Source organism: Pogona vitticeps, chromosome 3, assembly GCF_051106095.1.
Source record: "Pogona vitticeps strain Pit_001003342236 chromosome 3, PviZW2.1, whole genome shotgun sequence".
In the NCBI taxonomy this organism is placed as follows: Eukaryota; Metazoa; Chordata; class Lepidosauria; order Squamata; family Agamidae; genus Pogona; species Pogona vitticeps.
This window is the reverse complement of record NC_135785.1, coordinates 226,086,962-226,108,484: the sequence shown is the minus strand read 5'-3', so window position 1 is coordinate 226,108,484 and position 21,523 is coordinate 226,086,962. Positions and strand designations below refer to the sequence as shown.

General features: G+C 42.6%; 2 protein-coding genes across 22 annotated transcripts in view; both read right to left on the bottom strand.

The window, feature by feature from the left end:
- CD47 (CD47 molecule) overlaps positions 1–21,523 on the bottom strand; it is a 75,148-nt gene that overhangs the window by 26,768 nt on the left and 26,857 nt on the right. For all 21 annotated transcript variants that reach the window (XR_012085046.2, XR_012085049.2, XR_012085047.2 and 18 more), the window contains exon 3: positions 14,077–14,166. Coding sequence is in view for 17 of the 21 variants with exons in the window: in XM_072993899.2 (XP_072850000.2) it covers positions 14,077–14,166 (90 nt within the window). In the remaining 4 variants the exon portion in view is untranslated. The remainder of the gene's footprint in view (positions 1–14,076; positions 14,167–21,523) is intronic.
- The window catches only part of MYH15 (myosin heavy chain 15), a 305,993-nt gene continuing 301,276 nt past the window's right edge, over positions 16,807–21,523 (bottom strand). Inside the window, exon 42 of the mRNA XM_078389856.1 lies at positions 16,807–17,016. Coding sequence (XP_078245982.1) covers positions 16,972–17,016 — 45 coding nt within the window. The 3' untranslated portion in view covers positions 16,807–16,971. The remainder of the gene's footprint in view (positions 17,017–21,523) is intronic.

Sequence of the window (21,523 nt, the reverse complement as noted above, 5' to 3'; positions counted from 1 at the left end):
ATAAGTGTGACAGGGAAGTTGACTGCAGTACTGTCAGGAGGCTAGGCTCTCTTAGAAGTCTGGAGTCTTAGCAGAGTCACCCAAGGCCTCATTAGAGCCGAGACCAGACTAAGATGCACCTATTCTCTCCATGAATTAATGGTTGCAACCACAGAAGAGAACAGACATTTCCAGTGGGGATGGGAATGGAGAAATTCTTGAACAGCAATTGTTGCCAGCAGCTATAGTGGAAGGTGACACGCCAGGGGCACATACGCTAACACTTGTTAGTACTACAAGGGTATACCAATTCTGAACATTTATGCCTTGAAAACCCAATGATGAGATAATGAAAAACAAAACAAAAGAAGACAGTGTTGGAAGATGAGACGTGCAAGTCAGAAGGCACAGAAAACAAAGGATAAATACATACAGCATTGTCACTATTGCAGCAAATGTATTAAATGTGATGACAGAAAGAACATCGTGGCTGATGGACAAAGAAGCAAAAGGAAAGTTTGACAGTGCACAATACATATAATTAGAATACGATATGTGAGAATATGTGTCAAGATAATCTTGAAATTGTAATAGGAAAAACTGAACACTCAAATATGGTAATATTCATTGTAGAAGAATTTAAAGTGGACAGGAATGGAACACTGTAAAATTGATAAACACAAAAACTAGAATCCTGTTATTATCATCCAGTATAATTTGAAAGGCATACAAGTGGTGTGAATGATTTTGCCAGCTGTTGTGTTATGCACTTGGGCAACCCCAAGATGCACAAGTGGTTGTGTGCTCATATACATACCAGCCAGCCAGTAAAATTCAAAAATTGCTTGCCTGATTGTCCTTATGTGTATGGTATTTTGCTAGAGGATTTCGGCTAAAGTATTTTACTCTGAAAATGACAAACTGAGAAGAAACCCTGGGCCCTAACAGTCAGATGAGACATAACACAAGGAGTGAGAGCCCATAATATATAAAAAAAATTACACTCAAGCTGAAGAATAACATTTTTGAGGAATTTGAAAACTAAATAACAGTGATCATTACTAAACTCAACTGCTAATCATAAGATATGTAGATTAAAACTAGAAACATTACCAGAGAGAATGCAAGTAGACCATTCCTGTAGCCAAAAGAAAAGCCTTGATTAATTATGATGAATGGCGGAGGAAACTGAAAATAGTTAATTGCAGATGAAAAGCAATAGTAAAAGCTGACTTTTGGTAACTTGGTTGCACACAGGGACCAACAGAACTACAATCAATGCAAAGAAATAAAAAGGAACAATAGAAAGGAGAAATGAATATTTTCCAGACATTCCATGAAATCAAAGAATTTAAACCTAGATCAGAAACACTATCTACGGCTGAATACATTATCTGGAGAAAACAAATCCAGCTAATTTTATTATCTGGCGAAAATAAAGAGCAGATGGGGAAAAATTACCAAAGAACTATACAGAGGAGATGCCAGTATGACAGATACTTTCCTATAAGAATCCTTTGATTTAAAAAATTGACAATTTTAGGAGGTAAAGTGAAAGCATCTTCAAGACAAAAGTAGATGACATGCCAAGAAGTGATCAGATTGCCAAAATGGAATTTACTGAAATTTCACCAACAAGACTCCATCACCAAATATGAAAAACAAAACAATGGCTGGCCGACAGGAACTATTTAGTACTTTCAGTATACAGTCCAGTCCCAAAGAAAGGAGATGTCAAAGATCACTATAACTATATGGTCGCTGTATTAATTTCCCATGCCAGCAAAGTGATGCTCCAGACTTTGCAAGGAAGGTTTTTAACATGTATGGAGTAAGAAATGTAAGGCATTCAAGCCAGATTCAGAAAAGGAAGAGGAAGCAATGTATATGGAGCACAACAAACTACAGGCCTAGTAGCTTTAGTTTGCAAGACTTGAGTAGAGCTGCTAATGACCTTTTGGGGGTCATTAAATCATAACGGTTGTCATAAGCTATATGTGACCTGATGGCACATTATAACAACAACAGCTGGCTTTCAGTTCACTTTTGCAAAGCAGCAATAAATTGGACATGCTCAGCTTTGTTACCGTGCTGTTCACTTGATCATTGTGCCATGAAATAATGCCTACAGCTATTGTATAAGCATCCCCAAGAAACACTGCATCATACAGATATGTTTTCTAGCAAGCAGTCCTGTTTTTAGTTTAAAGGACATATTCTATACACAGTGATTCTACAGTTATTAGCAGGGCTCTAAAGGAAGTCACAGCCTTGAGTTTGCAAGAGCAGGGCTGCTGACAATAGGATAACAGGAGTTTTCAATTTATACAGTTGGAAGCAATTTGGCAACTTGTAACAAGGACAAAGATGTGTGCCTTACACTGCAAGCACCATCAGTTCACATTGGCTGGTGCAACAGACTCCAGCTTAAGAAACAGAACTCAAATCACAGCATAAGATAAATAATGTTTTACATCCCCATTTATAACATCTAAGTGCCCAGGACTTCTGGAATCTTCAGAAGCACACTGGGAGAAAAAAAAAAGTCTTATCTACCAAATTAATGATCACCAGAATGTGAATGGAAACGTGACAGGATAAAACATGAGAAGCATATTACAACTTACAATAATTCCAGGAAAGTGTCTCCCATCTTCTAAGGCTGAGCTACGTCTGGTCACTCATTTAGTTATTATATAAGTTTACAGAAAAATTCTCAGTTTACAATAGGGGTGGGTAGAAGCTCCCTGACCTACTTTATAGCTGAGGTAAAGGCCTTATGAGGTATACAACCCCCTGCCCTGCCCTCTATCCTTTGGAAGCCCCGATGACCCACTCTGCCCCAAAGTCTGTGACATTATCCCTGTTTCCAGACTTCTGCTAAAAAAAGGACGGCCGGTGAAGGGGGGCACAAACAACTGTTACTCAGGGTCTAGGCAGCAGTCAAATTATGGCATGCATCAATTCAAAGCCCACACACGCAATCTTAATGGTGTAATAATGCCTCAATAAAGTTTACTGAAGTGAATGAAAGAACAAAAATACAGTGGTGGCTCGCTTGGCGACGATAATTCGTTCCAGCAAAATTGCTGTACACCAAATTCGTCATCGAGCGAAAGTAAAAAAAACCCATTAGAATGCATTAAAAACTGGTTAATGCATTCTAATGGGTGAAATACCTCATCGTCCAGTGAAGATCCTGCATAGGGCGGCCATTTTCCAGTGCCTGTTAAGCGAGGAATCTGTCCTAAACACAGTGTTTTGCACAGCGGGTGGCCATTTTGAAATCCGGCAATCAGATGCTTTTAGCTCGTCGTAATGCGAAGAATCAGTTCCTGAAGCAGGGAACCGATCGTCGTGAAGTGAAAATCGCCCTTTGAAACATCATTTTGCAATTGCAAAAGCGATTGCAAAAACCCCATTGTAAAGTGGATTTGTCGTGGAGCGGGGTAATCGTCAAGCAGGGAATCACTGTATTCTGGGATGGTAAAAGGCTAACTAACCAGCAATGCAAATTTTACCATTCACTCAACACCTCCAAGAAAACTACTGATGGTGTGGCTGCTAAGCTTAAGTCTGAGACCTCACTGCACAGCTTAAGTCTGAGACCTCACTAGCACTTCAGTGGTTAAAGTGTTCAAGGGATATCTTGGCCTTTATTGGAAGGTGCAGCTACACCTTGCCTTCCCCTCTGGTGCCAGCAGCTCAGTCTTCTGGATTGCTTTTGTCACTGGACATGTTCGTCACCCTATGAATGCCAAATGAAGGGCCTGTCTTGGTGTTGCTCTGCCCCAGAGTTGAACAGCAGCTCCCTTCTCCTCTTTCAGTTACTCCAGAATCAAATATCTGATTCAGTCTGCTTTTGTACATTTGCCTCAAGACAGTGCACATCTCTAGTATGGAATCAAACTCAGAACATCCAAAAAGGTTTATCTAAAAGAACTGCTGGCTTGATAGCTCAATGGCATAGGTATCTGTTTGTGGAGCCAGAGGCTAGGAGTTCAATTCCCCCACCCCACCCTGTGACTCCTTTGGGCAGAGCTAGCCTGTGTGGCCTTGGCCAAGCTGCAAAGTCCCAGGATGCCCCCAGAAGAAGGGAATGGTAAAACCCTTCTGTGTATTCTTTACATAGATAACCATATAAAAGGGCATCATGAGTTGGAATTAACTTGTCGGTACATGATGATGATGATGATGATGATGATGATGATGATGATGATGATGATGATGATGATGATGATGATGATGATGATGAAAGTAACTATAGTAACAACCAACAAACATAGATGTGACTAGAGATTTTGGCCATATGAGACTGGCACACACAAGGAGAGGATGGAGGAATGTGGAAGAACATCAAGATGCCCATAATAGCTGCATGTTGAGCCTGGATGTTTTGCCTTTCTTTTTATCTTGGGCCGAGTGGCAGGTTCACATCCTTCCAGCTCCAAATGCCAATCGGCGCGTTTGTGCCCTTCTAGCTGCAAATTCTGTCCCCTCTAAATGTCAGCATCCTCAGTCAAAGGCCCATGTGCTCTGCCTTGGGTATGATTATATAAAAATGTCAAGATTGTATTTATTTTATGGTAATAACCGGAACTGTGGAAGATAGGAGGGCGTGGCGTGCTCTGGTCCATGGGGTCACGAAGAGTCGGACACGACTAGAAGACGACGATGAATAACCAGAATTAAAGCAAGAAGCAAGTCATTTTTAAAAAGATAAACATCATTTGAGGAAAACAGGAAGCATTTTCTCCCTAAAACAACAAAACTGGTGAAAGAAGAGCCTCCCTGGGGGAAGAATTTCTTAAATTGGGAGCTGCCAGTAAGAAATCCCTTTCCTTAATAGCCATATGCCCTCCCATAAAAAGGAACTGAAACAGACACAACTGGTCCTCTAAAAAGTGTTGAGATTCAGAAGAGTAAGGAACTGGGAGGTGCTGCAAATATTCTGATTCCTTTCTTCCTTTTTACTGTAAAGGTAAAGGTTCCCCTTGACAATTTTTGTCCAGTCGTGTTCGACTCTAGGGGGCGGTGCTCATCCCCGTTTCCAAGCCATAGAGCCAGCGTTTGTCCGAAGACAATCTTCCGTGGTCACATGGCCAGTGTGACTTAGACACGGAACGCTGTTACCTTCCCACCGAAGTTGTCCCTATTTATCTACTCGCATTTGCATGCTTTCGAACCGCTAGGTTGGCGGGAGCTGGGACAAGTGACGGGAGCTCACTCCGTTGCGTGGATTTGATCTTACGACTGCTTGGTCTTCTGACCCTGCAGCACAGGCTTCTGCGGTTTAGCCCACAGCGCCACCACGTCCCTTTTTACTGTAGCAGAAGTTTATGCAGCATTTAGTACAATAATGAACATTGGCTGGGATAACATCATAACAAATAAACAAGTAAAAAAAACTAAAAATAAAGTTATACAACAATTCTACTAGAGTCTGCATGTTAAGATTCTGCACATGCAATTGGTGGTCATGAAAATGCAAGCAAGAATGAATATTCATGGAAAAGAACATGGTTGTTTGAATTAACCTATCAAGTTTCTCCATGCATTTCCATGGGAGGCTTCTTCTTCCAACACTGCTGCAATCTATCTCCAGATGGGTCACCACTACCATTAATTTGACTTATCAGCTTGCCCGACAACCAGGGAAGAGTGATCACCCAGGGTGTGATTCACAGAGGTCACGAAGAAGAACGACAGGTTACCCACCTGTAATTGTATTTCTTCGAGTGGACCTCTGTGATTAACACCCTGGGTGATTTGTGCGTGCATGGAGCCTCATTGGAAGATTCTAGAGCTTCTGCGATAGCAATAAACACATTAGAATATGCCCTTCCCCACCCTCTTGGTGCCAAGCATCCCCTTTCAGTTGTGTCAACTGCCACTAATAAGCAAACAATGGTGTGACAGAGGGGAGGACAGGAGAGATGTGTGAATCACGGAGGAGTAACGTGTGTTGTCAGAGGAAGCTCGAAGACGTGGATGCGGTAGCCGTTTTTGATGATGGAGAGTACCCAGGAATCTGTGGTGATGCATTCCAGGCAGGTAAACGTTTCCAGAGCACATGGTTGGTGGGGTGGGTGGTAATCTCGGTCAGAGAAATGTCAAACATGGTGTTTGGGTTTCTGGTCATTCTGCCTAGTGGTAGGCTGTGGCCGGATTTTGGCTCTTTGGTTTCTGAAGTATGGATTGTAAGAGGTTTGTTGTAGAGCATCTTGTTGGAGCCTCTGGTAGGAGTTATAGGGTCGTTTCCATTGATTTTGCTGAGGACGTTGCTGGTAGGAAGGGTAAACTCCCCAACGTCTTGCTGCTGAACATTTATTTTGTACGTTCTCTAGTATATTGTCAGTTTCAGCATGAAAAAGACCTGCTCCATCGAAAGGGAGGTCTTCGATACATGCCCGAGCATCTTTGGCTAAGCTGGCCATTCTGAGCCAAGAAAAACAGTGTAGGGCTACTGAAGTGACCATGGACTTGGCTGTACTGTCTATGGTGTGGCGAGAGGATAGCATCTGTTGTTTAGCAATGGAGAGACCTTCTTGTTGGAAGGTTTGCGCTAGTATCTTTTTATCCTCTGGCAAATTCAATAAAGGTGGGCATGTTGTCCCAGAGGAAGCATTGGTAAGCTCCCCTGGCAACTTGCATGGTGAAGGCTGCGGAAGAGTAAAGCCATCTACCCATGGAGTCTATTCATCGGCTGTCTTTATTTGGTGGATGAGAGATTGTCAGTGTCGAGATGTTGATTGAGAGGCTTTGACAAATATAGAATTTGGAGCTGGTTGTTTTTGGAGGAAAATAGCTCCTGGGTCTGGGATTCTATAGAGGTTATCAATCCACTTAGACATGGTATGAGAGGAAGCTGGTTTTGTCCAGGATCTCTGCACAGTACTAAGGAGAGATGGCAACATCGCTATGTTTACTGGAGTGGTTGTATTTTTAGAGATCGGATCATATAGATGATCAGCTGGTTCTGTCAATGGTCGGTGGATTTGCAGATCAAGGGATTTAGCCATGTGAAGCATAAGTTGGGCATAGGTCTGGAAATCCTTTGCCAGTGACGGTGGGTCAGTATTGACAATGTTCGACTCTGAAGAGGAAAGTAATACTGATGGAGTCTATGGTCAGAGCCATAGAGGTCGCGTCTGGAGTCAACAGACTGTTGATCGACTTTGGTGTTGAGAGGCTGAGTTTTGTAGTACAGTCAACCCTTGACTTATAAACTTAATCCGTTCCGGAAGGAAGATTGTAAGTCGAAAATTTCATAAGTTCATAAGCATTTCCCATAGGAATGCACTGAAAACCAATTAATTTGTTCCAGCTGTTTCTGGTTCTTAAGTTGAGGGGCGGTTTGTAACTCGAATCATTAGTTTCCATGGGAAATAATGCAAAGCCGGTTAATCCGTTCCTACCACTAGGGGCAGAATTTTTTTTCTTTTTTTCCTTTTAACCTAAGATGACTTAGGTTAAAAAAAAAGGAAAGGAAAGAGGGAAGGAGGGAAGAGACAACTTTTTAACAGAACACCTTGAAAAGCACCTTTTCAATCAAGACAAGCCAATACAAGCACCTTTGGGGGGGGGGAAGGGGGCAGCAAAGGAGGGAGGGAACACCCTTTAAAAATCCAAAAAAATTTAAAAAGCCAGAAAATAAAAATACAGTCCATACAGCACTGTACCAGGCAGTACCAGGCAGTCTGAAGACTGTCTCCAAATCCAATCTCAAAATGCTGGGAAGAGCGAGGAAGCAGACAGGCACCCTCTTCACTGGCCAACGGTTAACTGAAAGTTCAAATTTCGCACTTTCCCCACCTCCTGCGTTTTTTTTCGGTTTGTAACTCGAATCTAAGTTTGCAAGTTGAGTCAATATTTTTCTATCAGAGCAGTTTGTAAGTCAAAATGTTTGTAACTAGGGCCATTTGTAAGTCAAGGGTTGACTGTACAGTGGTGCCTCGACTTACGAACATCCTGACATACGGCCATTTTGAGTTACAACCAGAAAAAGGCAGGGAAAAAAGGCAGGGAATTCAAATTGCTAACTATTGGTGGCAAAGAAGCTGCTTCTTCGTAGCTCTTTCGCCCCAGCAGTTAGAGAGTGTGCGATTGGAGGAGGCTTCGGACTGCCTGGTAAGGTGCTGCTTTCTACTTTTTAAAAACTGTTCTGGGTGGATTTTGGAGTATGGTGGTGTGATTGTTTCTATGTGGTGATGCGTCTTGCAAAGTTTGTTTGTTTTTTGGTTCCCCCCCATTTCTGATGGGTCTTGCAGAGTTTGTCTGCTTTGGGGGGGGGGTTTCGCATTTCCGATGGGTATTGTAGGGTCTGCAAGCTTTTTTGGTTTGTTTGTTTTTTGGGGTTTTTTTGTATTTCTGAAGGATCTTGCATGGTTTGTTTGCTTTTCTTTTTCTTTTTCCCCTCAGCCGGCACGGACTAATCGCGTTTCTGATGAGTCCTGTAGAGTGGGGGGGGGGGTTGATTTTTTTTTCTTACACCAGAATGGATTAATTGCATTTCAGTGCATTCCTATGGGAAATGGTGCTTCGACTTACCACCATTTTGAGTTATGACCAGAGTTCCAGAACCAATTAAGTTCGTAATTTGAGACACCACTGTATTGCCGGTTATGAGTCAAAAAAGATGGGGGCAGCGTGTCCATGGACATCTGTTGATGTCGAGGATCATCAAAATCAAAAGATGGTGGTTGAGCATCGATGGACCTCAATTCGTAGGGATGGACCTCAGTGTCGAGCTTGGTGTAACGGTGCCGGGGTCAATGACTTGGATTTACCAGAGGACGGGAACTATGTTGATGTAACGGAATGGAGCGTGTGTCCATGGATCAGGATGGATATCAAGGATCGTCTATATGAGAGCCTGTGTGTCTTTGGTGTCGAAACAGAGGTTGCTGATGTGATGGCATAGCAGTAGAATAAATGGACGCTGGCGATGCTGACCATGAAGAGTGTTTTTTGTCATCTATTGTAGTAGGCAAGTATCAGGAGGCTGGGGCTACAAAAGCCTCACGTGTGGATGAAATCTGCTAGACCGTCTGAGGATTTTTCAATACCAAGTGGGGAGCAGGTTGAGGTATAGCCATCTCTTGGTGATGTGGCTGCTTTGACACCGATGGTTGTCGAGAGGTAGGCCAGCTACTAGATGGTATTATTGAACCAGGTAAAACACCTGGTTGACTAGTCGGTGCAGTTTGTCAAGCAGAGCACTAGCCGGGGCAAATGGCAACCTGATGCATATGCTGAGCATGGCTTTGAACCACACGTGATGAGGCGAGCTGTTGAAATTTTTGATGACGACGGTTCTAGTTAGGGATCGGTGGGCAATCCGAGGGCATCAAATGTGGAATGGTGTCGAGCTATTCAGGATGGGAATCCTCAGGCGATGGAATAACCGGAGGATTGCTGGAAGGAATGGAAGGTTGGGATTGGGAGGAGAGGACATTGGTCGGTTGACTCTATCATCCCATTCTGGAGACTGAGAACAGGGTTGATGGGACAGAAGTCTGTCATCATCTGAGGGAGATCCAACCGAAATTAATTCAGAGAGTTGTTGTGGTTCTGCTGGGATGTCTGTAAGCTTAGATTCTTTAGCTCGCTTAGGAGGAACAGGCTCTGGAGCTGGAGCATCTTCAGTATGTCTCTGACGTTTGGAAGTTGTTTTCAGAGTTGAGGACTTTGGTGTTGAGGTTTCGATTTGTGTGTCTTCGAGGTCTTAGACGATGCAGATGGAGAATCGGAATGAGCTAGTGTAGCCAATAGACATTGTTTCGATGACTCAGTAACAGCTTTTTCCATTGCTTTGGTTTGGGAAGGGGCCCTACAGGGAGGTTGGGCCATTTGAACTGGTGGTAAGGACTGTTCCCAAAGTCAGAGTTTTAGCCTCAAACTAGAGACTAGATTGAAGAACTCCATGCTTACAATTTTTGCAATGGGTACAGGAGGAAGTTTGATGTTGTTCTCCCAAACAGAAAAGGCACTTAGCATGTCCGTCAAAAAGTGGGATCTTATTATCACAGACAATACAGTGCTTAAATGGGCCCAAAGAGGCCATGAACAGGAGAAAATAACTGAGGAGAAAAAACGATGACTGAAAGGGGGGTGCTGCGACCTGAGGCTGAGCGAGGGGAAAGGGAAAATCTCTGATGATAATGAGTTTGATCTAATAGTTTAAAAGAAAAAAGATTGATAAAAGGAAGGAATCAAAAATAAGTTCTCTTTCTCTTTTACTCACAGAAGCAGAATTCTGAGGCTCTCAATGCGGTGGTTGAAAGAAACTGAAAGGGAACGCTTGGCACCAAGGTACTTATACGGGTGGGGAGTGGCATATTCTAATGTCTTTATTTGCTACTGCAGAAGCTCTAGAATCTTCCGATGAGGCTCCATGCAGGCGCGAATCACCCAGAGTGTGATTCACAGAGGCCATGAAGAAGAACAGGTAGTAACAAAGTCATCTATATTTATTTGATGCCTTGCACTGTGTACTTCCTGTGTTAGCTTTCCAGACAGTGCCATATTTCAAATATGATTGTATCAGCTGTCCAAACTAAGTTTTGACCATATTTCCACCTTCTAGCAGTTTCTAATATGGCAGCTAGGAGGAAGTATGATACTGAATCTTTACAGACTATTGAACCGTTACAAACTGTGAAAATGTTCTGTAGAGTGACTGATGTGGTTAAAGAGAATGCAGGATTGATTTCAGTACTCACATCAGCACAAATTTAGATACTATCGGACAACCCCACCACATGTGGTAAAACATTCCAAGCTATCCGTGTCTTCTCCAATACTGATTTGGCAAATTATGGGTAATAAAAGCTAATTTCACTGGGATGAATTACCTCATAGAAAGATCTTTAACAGCTACTTCCCCGACTCAAGCTGAAACAAATTTAAAAGCTTTAAAATTTATTATTGCCTTCTATTGGTTTTTTAAAAAGTGATTATGCATTTCAAATTCTATTTCTACACCGACTTTGCACTAGTTAAAGTATGGTTCTCCTGATTATAATGTGTGAAGGGATTTAAAGGTCAGAAACAGCACTTTGAATTGAGTCTAGAAATTGAGTGGCGATGGTATGATCATAGCAAAGTGAACTGTGAACTAACTTGTCTTTCTGAACTTTTTTCAAAGGCAAGGGTAGTACATTCATTGTGTGTCACAGTAGTCTAACTGCAACTACTGTAGCATACCAAAACTATGCCATTCTTATCTGGATATGAGCTACAGCAAGCAAAACGCAGTTCACACCTATGGAACAGACTGTTGTAACAGTGACAAAGATGGACCCATACTGTGGATCTGATTAGAGATGGTCATGAACCACTGGTTTGGTGGTTCACTTGTTGGCCAAACCAGCATTGAACGCTCCCCAGCCCCACCTCCTCAGGCCCCAGGCACTCACACAGAGGCAGTGCCCCTGCATCACTGTCCCACCTTCTCCAGGCGCTGCATCTGAGTGGGTGCCCACCAAATGAGGCGGGGCTGGGATGTGCTGAAAACCTGTTCAGCCAATAAATCAACAGGCATGAACTGTCAAATTGGTGATTTTGTGCCCATCTCTAAATCTAATCCTTCTCTGTTCACATACCCACATCTACCAGAGGACAAACAGCACTATTACAGGTAGACAAACCACTCATCCATAGGACTTCAGTCATGTGTGGACTAAGAATCAATTTACCGGCCCTATTCTTCTCCATTACCAGAGCCAGATTGTAATTTCCACTAGAAATGGAAATAGGTATTGTAACGCGGCTGAGCCACTCTGAGGTCACCTCCTACTCAGGTCTCTCAGAATGCCCACCACGCCACTAAACACTCTTGCTGCCACCAACCTTTCCTTTAAAATAAAAAGGACAAGGGTTTCTTTCAAAAATAAAACTTGGTTTATTGGTTACAAAATAAAATAGGTAAATCACAGGAAGATAATCACAATGTAAATCAATCTCTTATTCACTTAAACACATAGACTTTCCCTCACTGACACCCAGGCACGCAGGCCTCTAACAAACTCTTTCAAACTAGATCTCTCCAGATCTCACTCTCCCACTCAATCAATCTCCCCTCACACACTCTTCACCCCCCCCTTTTTATACCAGCTCCTCCCCTTCAGTTCCACCCTCCGTCACACCATTGGCTGATGATTTACTGCCCAGCTGTGACGGACAGGTGAGGTCATGGCTGCCCGTTACAGGTATCATCGATATATTGACAACATTTCACCCCAAAGCTTTGATTGACCCTATTATTCAGTGATATCATATAGTGTGGGAAACAGGATACAAAATGTTAGGGTGCACAGAATAAATGTCAAGGAGCCAACAAGCAGAGTTCACTTGTGTCGCCTTTTATAATCTTCCATGCAGCTAAAACAATGTCTCCAGTTCTGAATCCAGACATAACCATAATACCCTTCGTCTTAATGTAATGAGCCAAAAGGAACACAGGGCATATTAACATGTGTATTTATTTGGGGGGGTGGTTTAGAATGTATCCTTTCCACACTGTTCCAGAACATAAATCTGAGCCTCTAAAATAGGAATGGGTAACATATTGTCTCCTACCCACCTGTTTTGAATCACCATCCACTGCTAAATGTTGGCACCATGGTGGTGACAAAACAGTCAGCGCTTCACCTTAAAACCATTATGTGAAGAACATGAGCAAAGTATGATCCTGGAAGCCTTTGACAAGGTGTTGCAGCTTTAAAGCAAGGACACATCCTCCCTATGCACCTTGTACTGAAATGAAATGTGAGGTTGACTGTCAGTTGTGACAAATGCTTGCGGTGAAACAACCTTTCTTGCCACTGATACTCAACTAGACTTCAGCAACTAACTGTACATGCTTCCCAACTGGTCTCAAAGAGATCACTGCAGCCCTACAATCCTTGAAGAGTTGCCCACTCTGCTGGTGCATTTTTAAATTCATTCTTCAGTGTTAGGGAAAAAAACTGCACCTACCACCTTTCTGTTTTATTCAATGAAGTGAAATTAGAAAGGAATGGGTGGACCTTGCACAATCTCCCAGATCCCAGTCAGGAAGGGCATGAACTTCAGAGAAAGGGCATTCCCTGGATATGTTTCAGGGCAGCAGATACAAACGTGATACTATGTACAGGTGGGGTGCACAGCACTGCAAGTTGGGAGGATGCTCCCTTGAGGTTTTGGTTAAAACAAAAAAACACCCTTAATATTTTTGCTGTCGGTACTTCTATGCCCAGATTGCTTGTGGAGTTCCAGGATTCTCCTGAATTCTGCTGAAGACACGGAATGTTGCCTCCCCTCCCAATTGTACAGTTTGAAGTATTCCTTTAAAACTGTCCAGGAAGGATGGTTTGAAGATCAATGTATTCACGAAGGCTTTCACGGCCGGGATCTAATGGTTGTTGTGGGTTTTTCGGGCTTCTTGGCCGTGTTCTGAAGGTGGTTCTTCCTAATGTTTCGCCAGTCTCTGTGGCCGGCATCTTCAGAGGACAGCAAACTGTTGCTGTCCTCTGAAGATGCCGGCCACGGAGACTGGCGAAACGTTAGGAAGAACCACCTTCAGAACACGGCCAAGAAGCCCGAAAAACCCACAACAACAAACAGTTTGAAGATCCTCTGCCAGAGAGAAAACCTCACTAGCTCAACAGGGATGACATTCCTGTAGCAATATTTTCTAGGAATAATCTTGTACAAAGGAAGAGATGCCTTCAATAATATGGTAGCAGACAGCACAGTATCATACTGTTCATTGTACGACTAAGATGTTGAACTAACAACAAGCACAAGCTTACTTTATACTGCAAATTTTCGAAAGTATTAATTACCATTCAATGAAATCACAGACTAAAGGGTAACAGACTTCAAATTAATTACAATGTCACCTTTTATTCTTTTATTCTTTATTTTGCAAGACTAGAAAATGTTAGCAGTTATAGAAACCATTGAAAATGTGCAACCTTAAACATTTTTAATTATGTAGAACACCAATTTCCTCCCCCCCCCTTTACTCCATTGTCACTTACATGTAAAGCACTTTTATAATAAAACAGTATCTAGTGTTTAAAAAAACCCAATAAGGAATTCAATACATACCAACTGCAGCCAACTGGAACCAATACAAAAAAACTGCAACTATCACGGTGGCAATGATGAAGGAGCTTTCCGGAGAGCTGAACCATGAAGCTGTAAATATATATATATATAAATATACACAGTAAAATAATCACATCAACTTAGCCTGCTGTAGAAATACATTGCATTAAATCAGATTTGTCATATTTGTTGTATTTCCCTTGAAGATGGTGCAGATCCAGCAGGTCCAGAATGTGGCAGCCAGGTGAATCTGAGGGGCTAGGAACTTTGACGACATTTCCCCAATTCTAACTCGCTAGCACTGGCTTCCTGGGAACCTCCCATGCCAGATTCAATGTGCAATCCCGACTTATGAAGCCCTTAATGGTTTGAGACTTTGTTACTTCCTGGAGCACCTCTCGCCAAGGCCAACCTGATCCTAGCAGACCTTACTGCTTGAGGGTGCCTATCCCAAGAGAAGCAATGAAAAGCTCTATCACGAATCTGGCGTTTTCAGTAATGGCCCCCGTCTTTGTGGAACAGACTTCTTTGGGGAGTCAGACAGGGTTCCTCTTTTAGAAGACTAGTTAAGACGGAATTGTTTAGGGAGACCCCAAGCAACAGGATTTGGGGTTTGTTTTTTTAATAGTGTAACATGTTCTTTGTTAGAATTTGCTTTCATCAAGTGTTTGCCTTTTTAAGTTAATGTTTCTTTGATTTATCAGGGGAGATAATTTTTGGTTGAGTTTACAGAACTTTGGTTCATATTACGTAAACTGCTCACTAGGCTGGGTAATAAATAAGCTCTATAAATGAAACTTAATGAATTAATGACTTCAAAATATGAACCTTATTTAGCTTATTCATGTTCTGGGAGGTTGGCCATATTTTGGTCACCCTGATAGGAATCAAACTATTCACAGTGTAAAATCATAGTTATTCTGTTTCTGTTTAAACAAAATAATAAAAGACATTGTACAGTATATTGTTGGCCAATCCAATGAACATATCTTTGTCCCCAGTGTCTCTTACCAACAGCTTCTTGATTTCAATAGATTTACTCTCCGAGGGAAAGGAAAAAATTAACATTAAAAGACTGCTCTACAATTTCAGTTTGACATTCCATAAGCATTTTGCTAAGAACATCAGAAAGATAATAGGAACACACTATAAGCAGATATTAAAAACCTTTATATTCCATCCAATAGTATTCCCGTGAGCATAGACACTAAATATGAGCACATGCATTAAAAACGGAATACATAATTTTACACTGCATTCAAGTGTACTATTATCAAAGGAAATGAAGAACAAGTTGTTCAAGTTTAGGATCATGAGCAGGGACAGCCCCAAGCCATACTATTCACACCTACATCATTCTCTTTAAATGCTTTGTAAAAGCTTCTACAGTGAAACCCCTTCAGCTTTATTCTTCTTTTAATCTCTTGTCTTCCACCAGGTTAATTAATTCATCCTTAATTCTGATCAATACACTGATAAATTGGGATACTGGACATGCTTTAGTACAGTGATTTGTTATTCATTCCAAGTGCTTAGAGAATCTATATCATGACAGTTGTTTTCCATGTACTTTGCATTCTAACATTCATATCACATCTTCTCTGCAAAACCAAAGAATGCTGTTTACCTAAGAAAGCAAGATCTTACACTGGCAAAGGAAGGCCCACCAGCCACATGTGACCCTGGTGTACCAGTCAAATGTCACACTTTAGATCAAAATTCCTGAGACAAATGAAGCAAGATGTTCTTAGGTGAAAATATGAGGTATCTAGATGCCACCAGAAGAAGGAAGAGATTCAGGTTGGATGTGATTTGCTGGACAGGCCAGACACAAATCAGGGAATATAACCAACAAGCTTCCAAATTTTCTAATACAGAAATGTGGCATTCCAACAGGGAGAAGATAAACAAGGAATCAACCACATTATGTAACAATAAAAATGAAACAAAAACCACAGTACTGTGTCACCTTCAGGATTAACAAATTTATGCCCACGTTGAACTTTCACACACTACACTCCATTCCCTTCTGACGGTACCTTAGCCACAGGTTTATCTATCTACAGGGTACATGATGGTGGAGATGGGAACTGTGGGGAAGGAAAGGTGTGGATGAGACCAACTGGAATGAACACCTGGTAATGAGTTTCCAAAGCGACAATAGATTAACACAGGGTGTAAACATTCAGGGATTTGATTATATTAGCATCATTACCATCCTGGCAACAGAAAGCTGCACAATGGTGTGTGTTCTCAGGACTCAGGTTTTGGGGTTAGGGTTTTTAAAAAGAGCAGACAGTGTTGAAGTCAGGATTTATTTATTTATTTATTTATTTAATTTATACCCCGCCTATCTGGCCCACCGGACCATTTAGATGCCTTCCCTCTGTGTCATTCTGCATTCTGCTTGGGGCGTACAGGACAACCCCTTCACAAGAGGGGGGGGAAACCCTGAAATCAGGAACGGCAAAACAGAGTTTCCAGTATCGAAACATTTCAACCTCCCACAACCTTTGTAGACATTTTTTTTAAAAAAAGAAGGGTTGGACACAGCCACTCTGGCTTTTGTTGTATATATTACTTGTACTGTTGTACATGTCATATCTAGACTGGATAAACACAACACGTTCCATGCAGAACCACTTCTGAAATCATTCAGAAACTACATGGCAGTTGATGTGGCTTCTAAAGCCACATTTTCACTTATAAACATACATTTTGCTCAAGCTGTTTTTGTTTTCTAGTTCAGGATTCATTTCCAAGTGTTGATTCCTAGAAAGCCTTGGATGCTGTAGATTTAAGATATTTGAAGGATTGCATGTTTCTATACAACCCTCTCCACCCACTGCCTTTAACTTCAAGAGACCCTTGTACATATCCCAGCGCTTTCATAATTCATGAGACATAAAGCAAGACATTTTCTAAAGATCCCTCCTCAGACTAGAACGTATAGGCATCTGGCCTATTGAACCTATTGGGTTTTTCACTGGAATCTACAGTACTTTGTTTTGCATCAGAGCTCCAAAATCTATAAAGCAGAGGCAGCTATAACTAAGTTACCCCTAGAATTAAAGGAAAAAGTATATTTCTGCATATTCCAAGTTTGTTTTCAACAGCACAACCAAAATGAATTCACATACAAGTTCTCTCCCATTCACCCCTTTCTTTTTTCCTTTCAGTGGCTGATTTTAAATGGAGAAAATCATACTGTTGCAGCTGTTGTCAAACAACTGGGAAGCAGAATCCCTTGCAAATCTAGCATAACTCATCCAAAGATCTTCCAGCAGATCATAATTTTTCTTCAGCCCATGTCTACCCAAAAGAAATTCAGTCATGCTTCACTAATTCGCTTCAGCTGCTATAACCATTTCATTCAATCACTCTTTCCATCTAAGTAAAAAGTTCTGTCTGCCTGTTTTTACACTGAGTTGTTTTATCTTGTGTGATGATATGCTGGGATCCCCTCTCTAACCATTCAAGTCACAGTGCCCTGTTTATCCTGGAGTCAGTGAGCCCAGGAGAGTCAAATGTGGTGATGGCTAGGGAATCTGCCTGGCATGGATGCCTCTCAACACTCCAGTCTACCCTGCCTAAGACATATTTTTGGGGAGTTCCAAAAAGCCACAAGAACTAGCACTCAGGACCACTACATCAACCCTGCAAGGTAGAACTGCCACCACACCAACAAAACATCAAGGTTCTCAGTAGCTGGTTAAGGCAAGATCCCTGGCCCCAGTGCTGTTGTTATTACCACTGTCACAGCAATAATTTGGAAAAAAAATTCTGCATCAGAAAGCACCTCTAGGAAAAGGTTCTCCATGCCAGCCATGTTATCACACTTGCTCATGGATTTCCTTATGTCCTTACCTCTTCCTACATAGTCCTTGCTGCAATGTTGCCATTTGGGGATTTTTCTTATGTGTCCTTCTCAAGTCTCAGGCCTTGGTCACCCACACATATAAGCAGTTTTACTGTTTCTGGTGCTGCTGATGGGTATCATCAAACTGGTGGCCTTCTGCTCTTTTACTAATGTTACAAATTCGGTTTTGTGTCACTGGCCTGAAAACATCCTGCTTGTGGGTGCAAACATCCCGTGACAGCTTAGCTGGGTGTCATGACTTCAGCAGAGGAGTCTTCCAGTGAAAAGGAGCCTGAGGAACTGGACAGTCCAAACCCTGATGGGGTGGAGGCCCTGCTTGACCCTGGGCCCTCAGTGAACCAGGATCTGGAGCTCATAGATCCTGAATCCTCAAGGATACCGGAGCCGGAGCTTATTGACAATGGGGATTCAGGAGCTGAGTCTGAGGAGGTGGTGAAACAACTCCCCAGCCCTCTGGAGAGAAGAAAGCTGAAGGTGTGATCCCAGATTGAAGTCCCAAAGCAGAGTGCTTGACTTCAGGAGGAAGTGTCCTCATGAGTAAAAGCAAAGAATGCCTCCCCACAGCACTTAAAAGTCTCTCTGGGTGGTTTGCAAGTTAATTATGCAGGCTAAACATTGCCCCCTCCTGTGAGGGTACATACTCATTTTACCAACCTTGGAAGGATGGAAGACTGAGTGAACCTTGAGCCAGCTTCCTGGGTTAGAACCCCGGGTCGTGAGCACAGTTTTAGCAGTACAGCAGTTTAACCACTGTGCCACAAGTAAATGGTTTCCTCATGAGTGGGCTGTTTCTCTCAGTGAGATTCAGGGGCTAAACCCTCTTCCTTTGCTCCTGAACAGTTGCCGCTACATACTGAGTGGGGCTCCAGCTAGAAAACAGCCATCAGTGGGTTCTTCAAGCTAGCATAAGCTACTCGTCTAATAGGTTCTGCCTTGCTAATCTGTCTGAATCTCTTGTTCCAGATTGCTGGGGTCTTCTTCGGCCATTTAAGACTGCTTCTTGGATGATAAGTCTGGCTTGCCCTGACCAAGTGTCTACTTTGGTAAGCTTTACAGTTCCTGCCTCACCTTTTCCTTGGTCTGGGACTTTACTAACCAGGAGATGCACTTCCCCCACCCAGTGTGAAACAAGATACAGGGAAACTATTACTCTTTTTGTGCCCCTTTCCACCAGTTCCCTCTTTCCTGCCCTTGAAACACATGCCAGTCCAGGTGAGGGTGTCAGTGTTGTCATGTGTCCCTTTCTTGCACGTCCTGTGGAGTAAATGATATAATAATGGTTGGACACCCATACAAAGGGGACTAGTATTTCTCAGTTTCAGGCAATGGCAGTCTTGGCTGGCAGTCCTGATTCAAATAAAACAAAATTCATACTTCTACACCCTGCTCTATTTATGTCATTATACCTCATTTCAAGCGGGTGTTGCACAGCAACAACCTCACAGCACTGCCGATGGTCCCATAGCACAACTTTTTCAGCCTGCTGAATCAGGGCACGGTGGCGTTCTCCTGGTGTGTACCACTTGCTCTTCCAGAGTTACTGCCAGACAATGCCTATATGGCACTGGAGTCCTGGAAGTACATGTCTGGTAGCGAGAAAAAAAGGATGGTGTCGACAGTGCCCATCCCAGGGAGGTCACCTGTCAAGGCACTGCAACTTGCTTCTCTCAGTCTACATCCAGTACAACTCCACAAAGCAGGATGGCCTGGCTGTCCATGGCAGATTCCCCCTCATAGAGCTCCATTACATTCACAAAGACTACCTTCATGCCTTACATTCAACGGTTTATATCTTCGCATTTAAAAGATGCTAGCAGCCTCTTCAAAAGTACTGATTGTCCAAAGGCGGCTGCTGGTTATAAGGTGCTCCACAACCCCATTCCCCTGCAGCTCTGAAATAAAAGCCACTTCTTTTTGTCAGAAAAGCCAAATACTTTGGGGACATAACAGCTCCAAACTGGTGCTTCAGGCAGTGTAGGCTGGATACATCCCCGTAAGCTGATGCAAGGTCAGAAGATGCCAGTAGATAGAGAGGACATCACAAATATCAGCTACACACAACCAGTGGAACAAAGCTGCACATATGTGTGCTCCATTCCATCGGCCACCAGCCCACTGAAATGCAGCACGATGACAAGAGGAGCATTAATTAACTTGGAAAGCCATGCAGGGCTTCTTGCGACGAGTACCAACAGCAACAAAGGATGAAGCTCAAAATGTCTTTCTTAACCAAGCTTCTGACAAGTGCTTCAAGACACCATCCACTAATCACATATAATCAATTCCCCTTACCATGGCTGGCTGTGTGCCTACAGGTAGTGTGCCAGTGGCTTCTGGACCACCTGCACATCACCATAATCCCCAAACAGCTTATCAGTGGTGGAAAATTTTAAATGTCCCTCATTGTTACCAGCATTATAGATCCTGTGATGTCTTGCTTCATACATGTTTTAATAATCTTAGAACTGCACAGCTGGAAGGGGACCCTATGCATCACTGAGTTCAGCTCTTGTTCAAAGAGCCACAGTGAGGAACTGAATTCTCAGCCTCTGACTCCACAGTCAGATACCTAAACCACTGTTCTACAGCACTATATAAGCACTAGCAACCACAAGATACTACTACGGGCCCTTGAAGTGCCTGAAGGCTTGCTTGACCACACTGCATACCCTGCTGAGGCAGAGGTCAAAGTGTGCTTCAAGGGGACTCCTGTCCCCACCATGAACTATTTATGTTATCCACCATCAACTACACCATGGGATGTGCACACACCTAATAATAAAATTGGAGTTCCCAGGCACGAATATTATTTCAGCATCTATGGCCTCATAAAGATGGGAGTTTCCTTAAGATTATTCTTGGGTTTTTTTCTACTCAAGCCTCTCCCAATGTTGATGAAGCAAATTCTATGGTTTACTGTGCCTACAAAGTCATTAAATAAGTGTTCTTTTGGTTGATGAAATTATTCCCCTGCCACACTGGTGAAACAAGTGCAACAAAGATTTCTTCACACATTAATGCAGTAGGAAACTGCATGGCACCATAGCTATCCATAATCTGTGAGGAGCTAAGCAGAAAAAAACCTGATGTAGCTTGGTAAGGGTGGTGGTGCTGCCCACATGTCTGAGTATTCATGAAATGGAAGCAAGAAGCACACTGAGGAGCATTTGTTTAGAGCACATAAACAGAAGCAGCAGTTAAACTTGGATGAACAGGGAAACGAAAGAGGGATATAACAACAATCACATAGTGAAGGTCACACAGCATCCTTGCCTTCCAGATACCAAGACATACTCCTCTCCACAGGAGCACATAACTCTGTCAGACACACCTCTACAAATATCTGTGGAGCTGCCCATGCTGAACTGTGTGGGGCTATTTTGGAAGATACCCAAACTGGCTAACTTTCATATCGTGATAGCCACCCTTCTCCCTAATGAGTTGGATTTATGTGTAATATTCTGCTGACTCTATAGGACAGTGTGCTGCTTCTTTACAATTTCCACAAAAGCTTCCCTTGTCAGTTGTCACAATCACTGTTCACCATCCAAAATTTCAATCACAAAT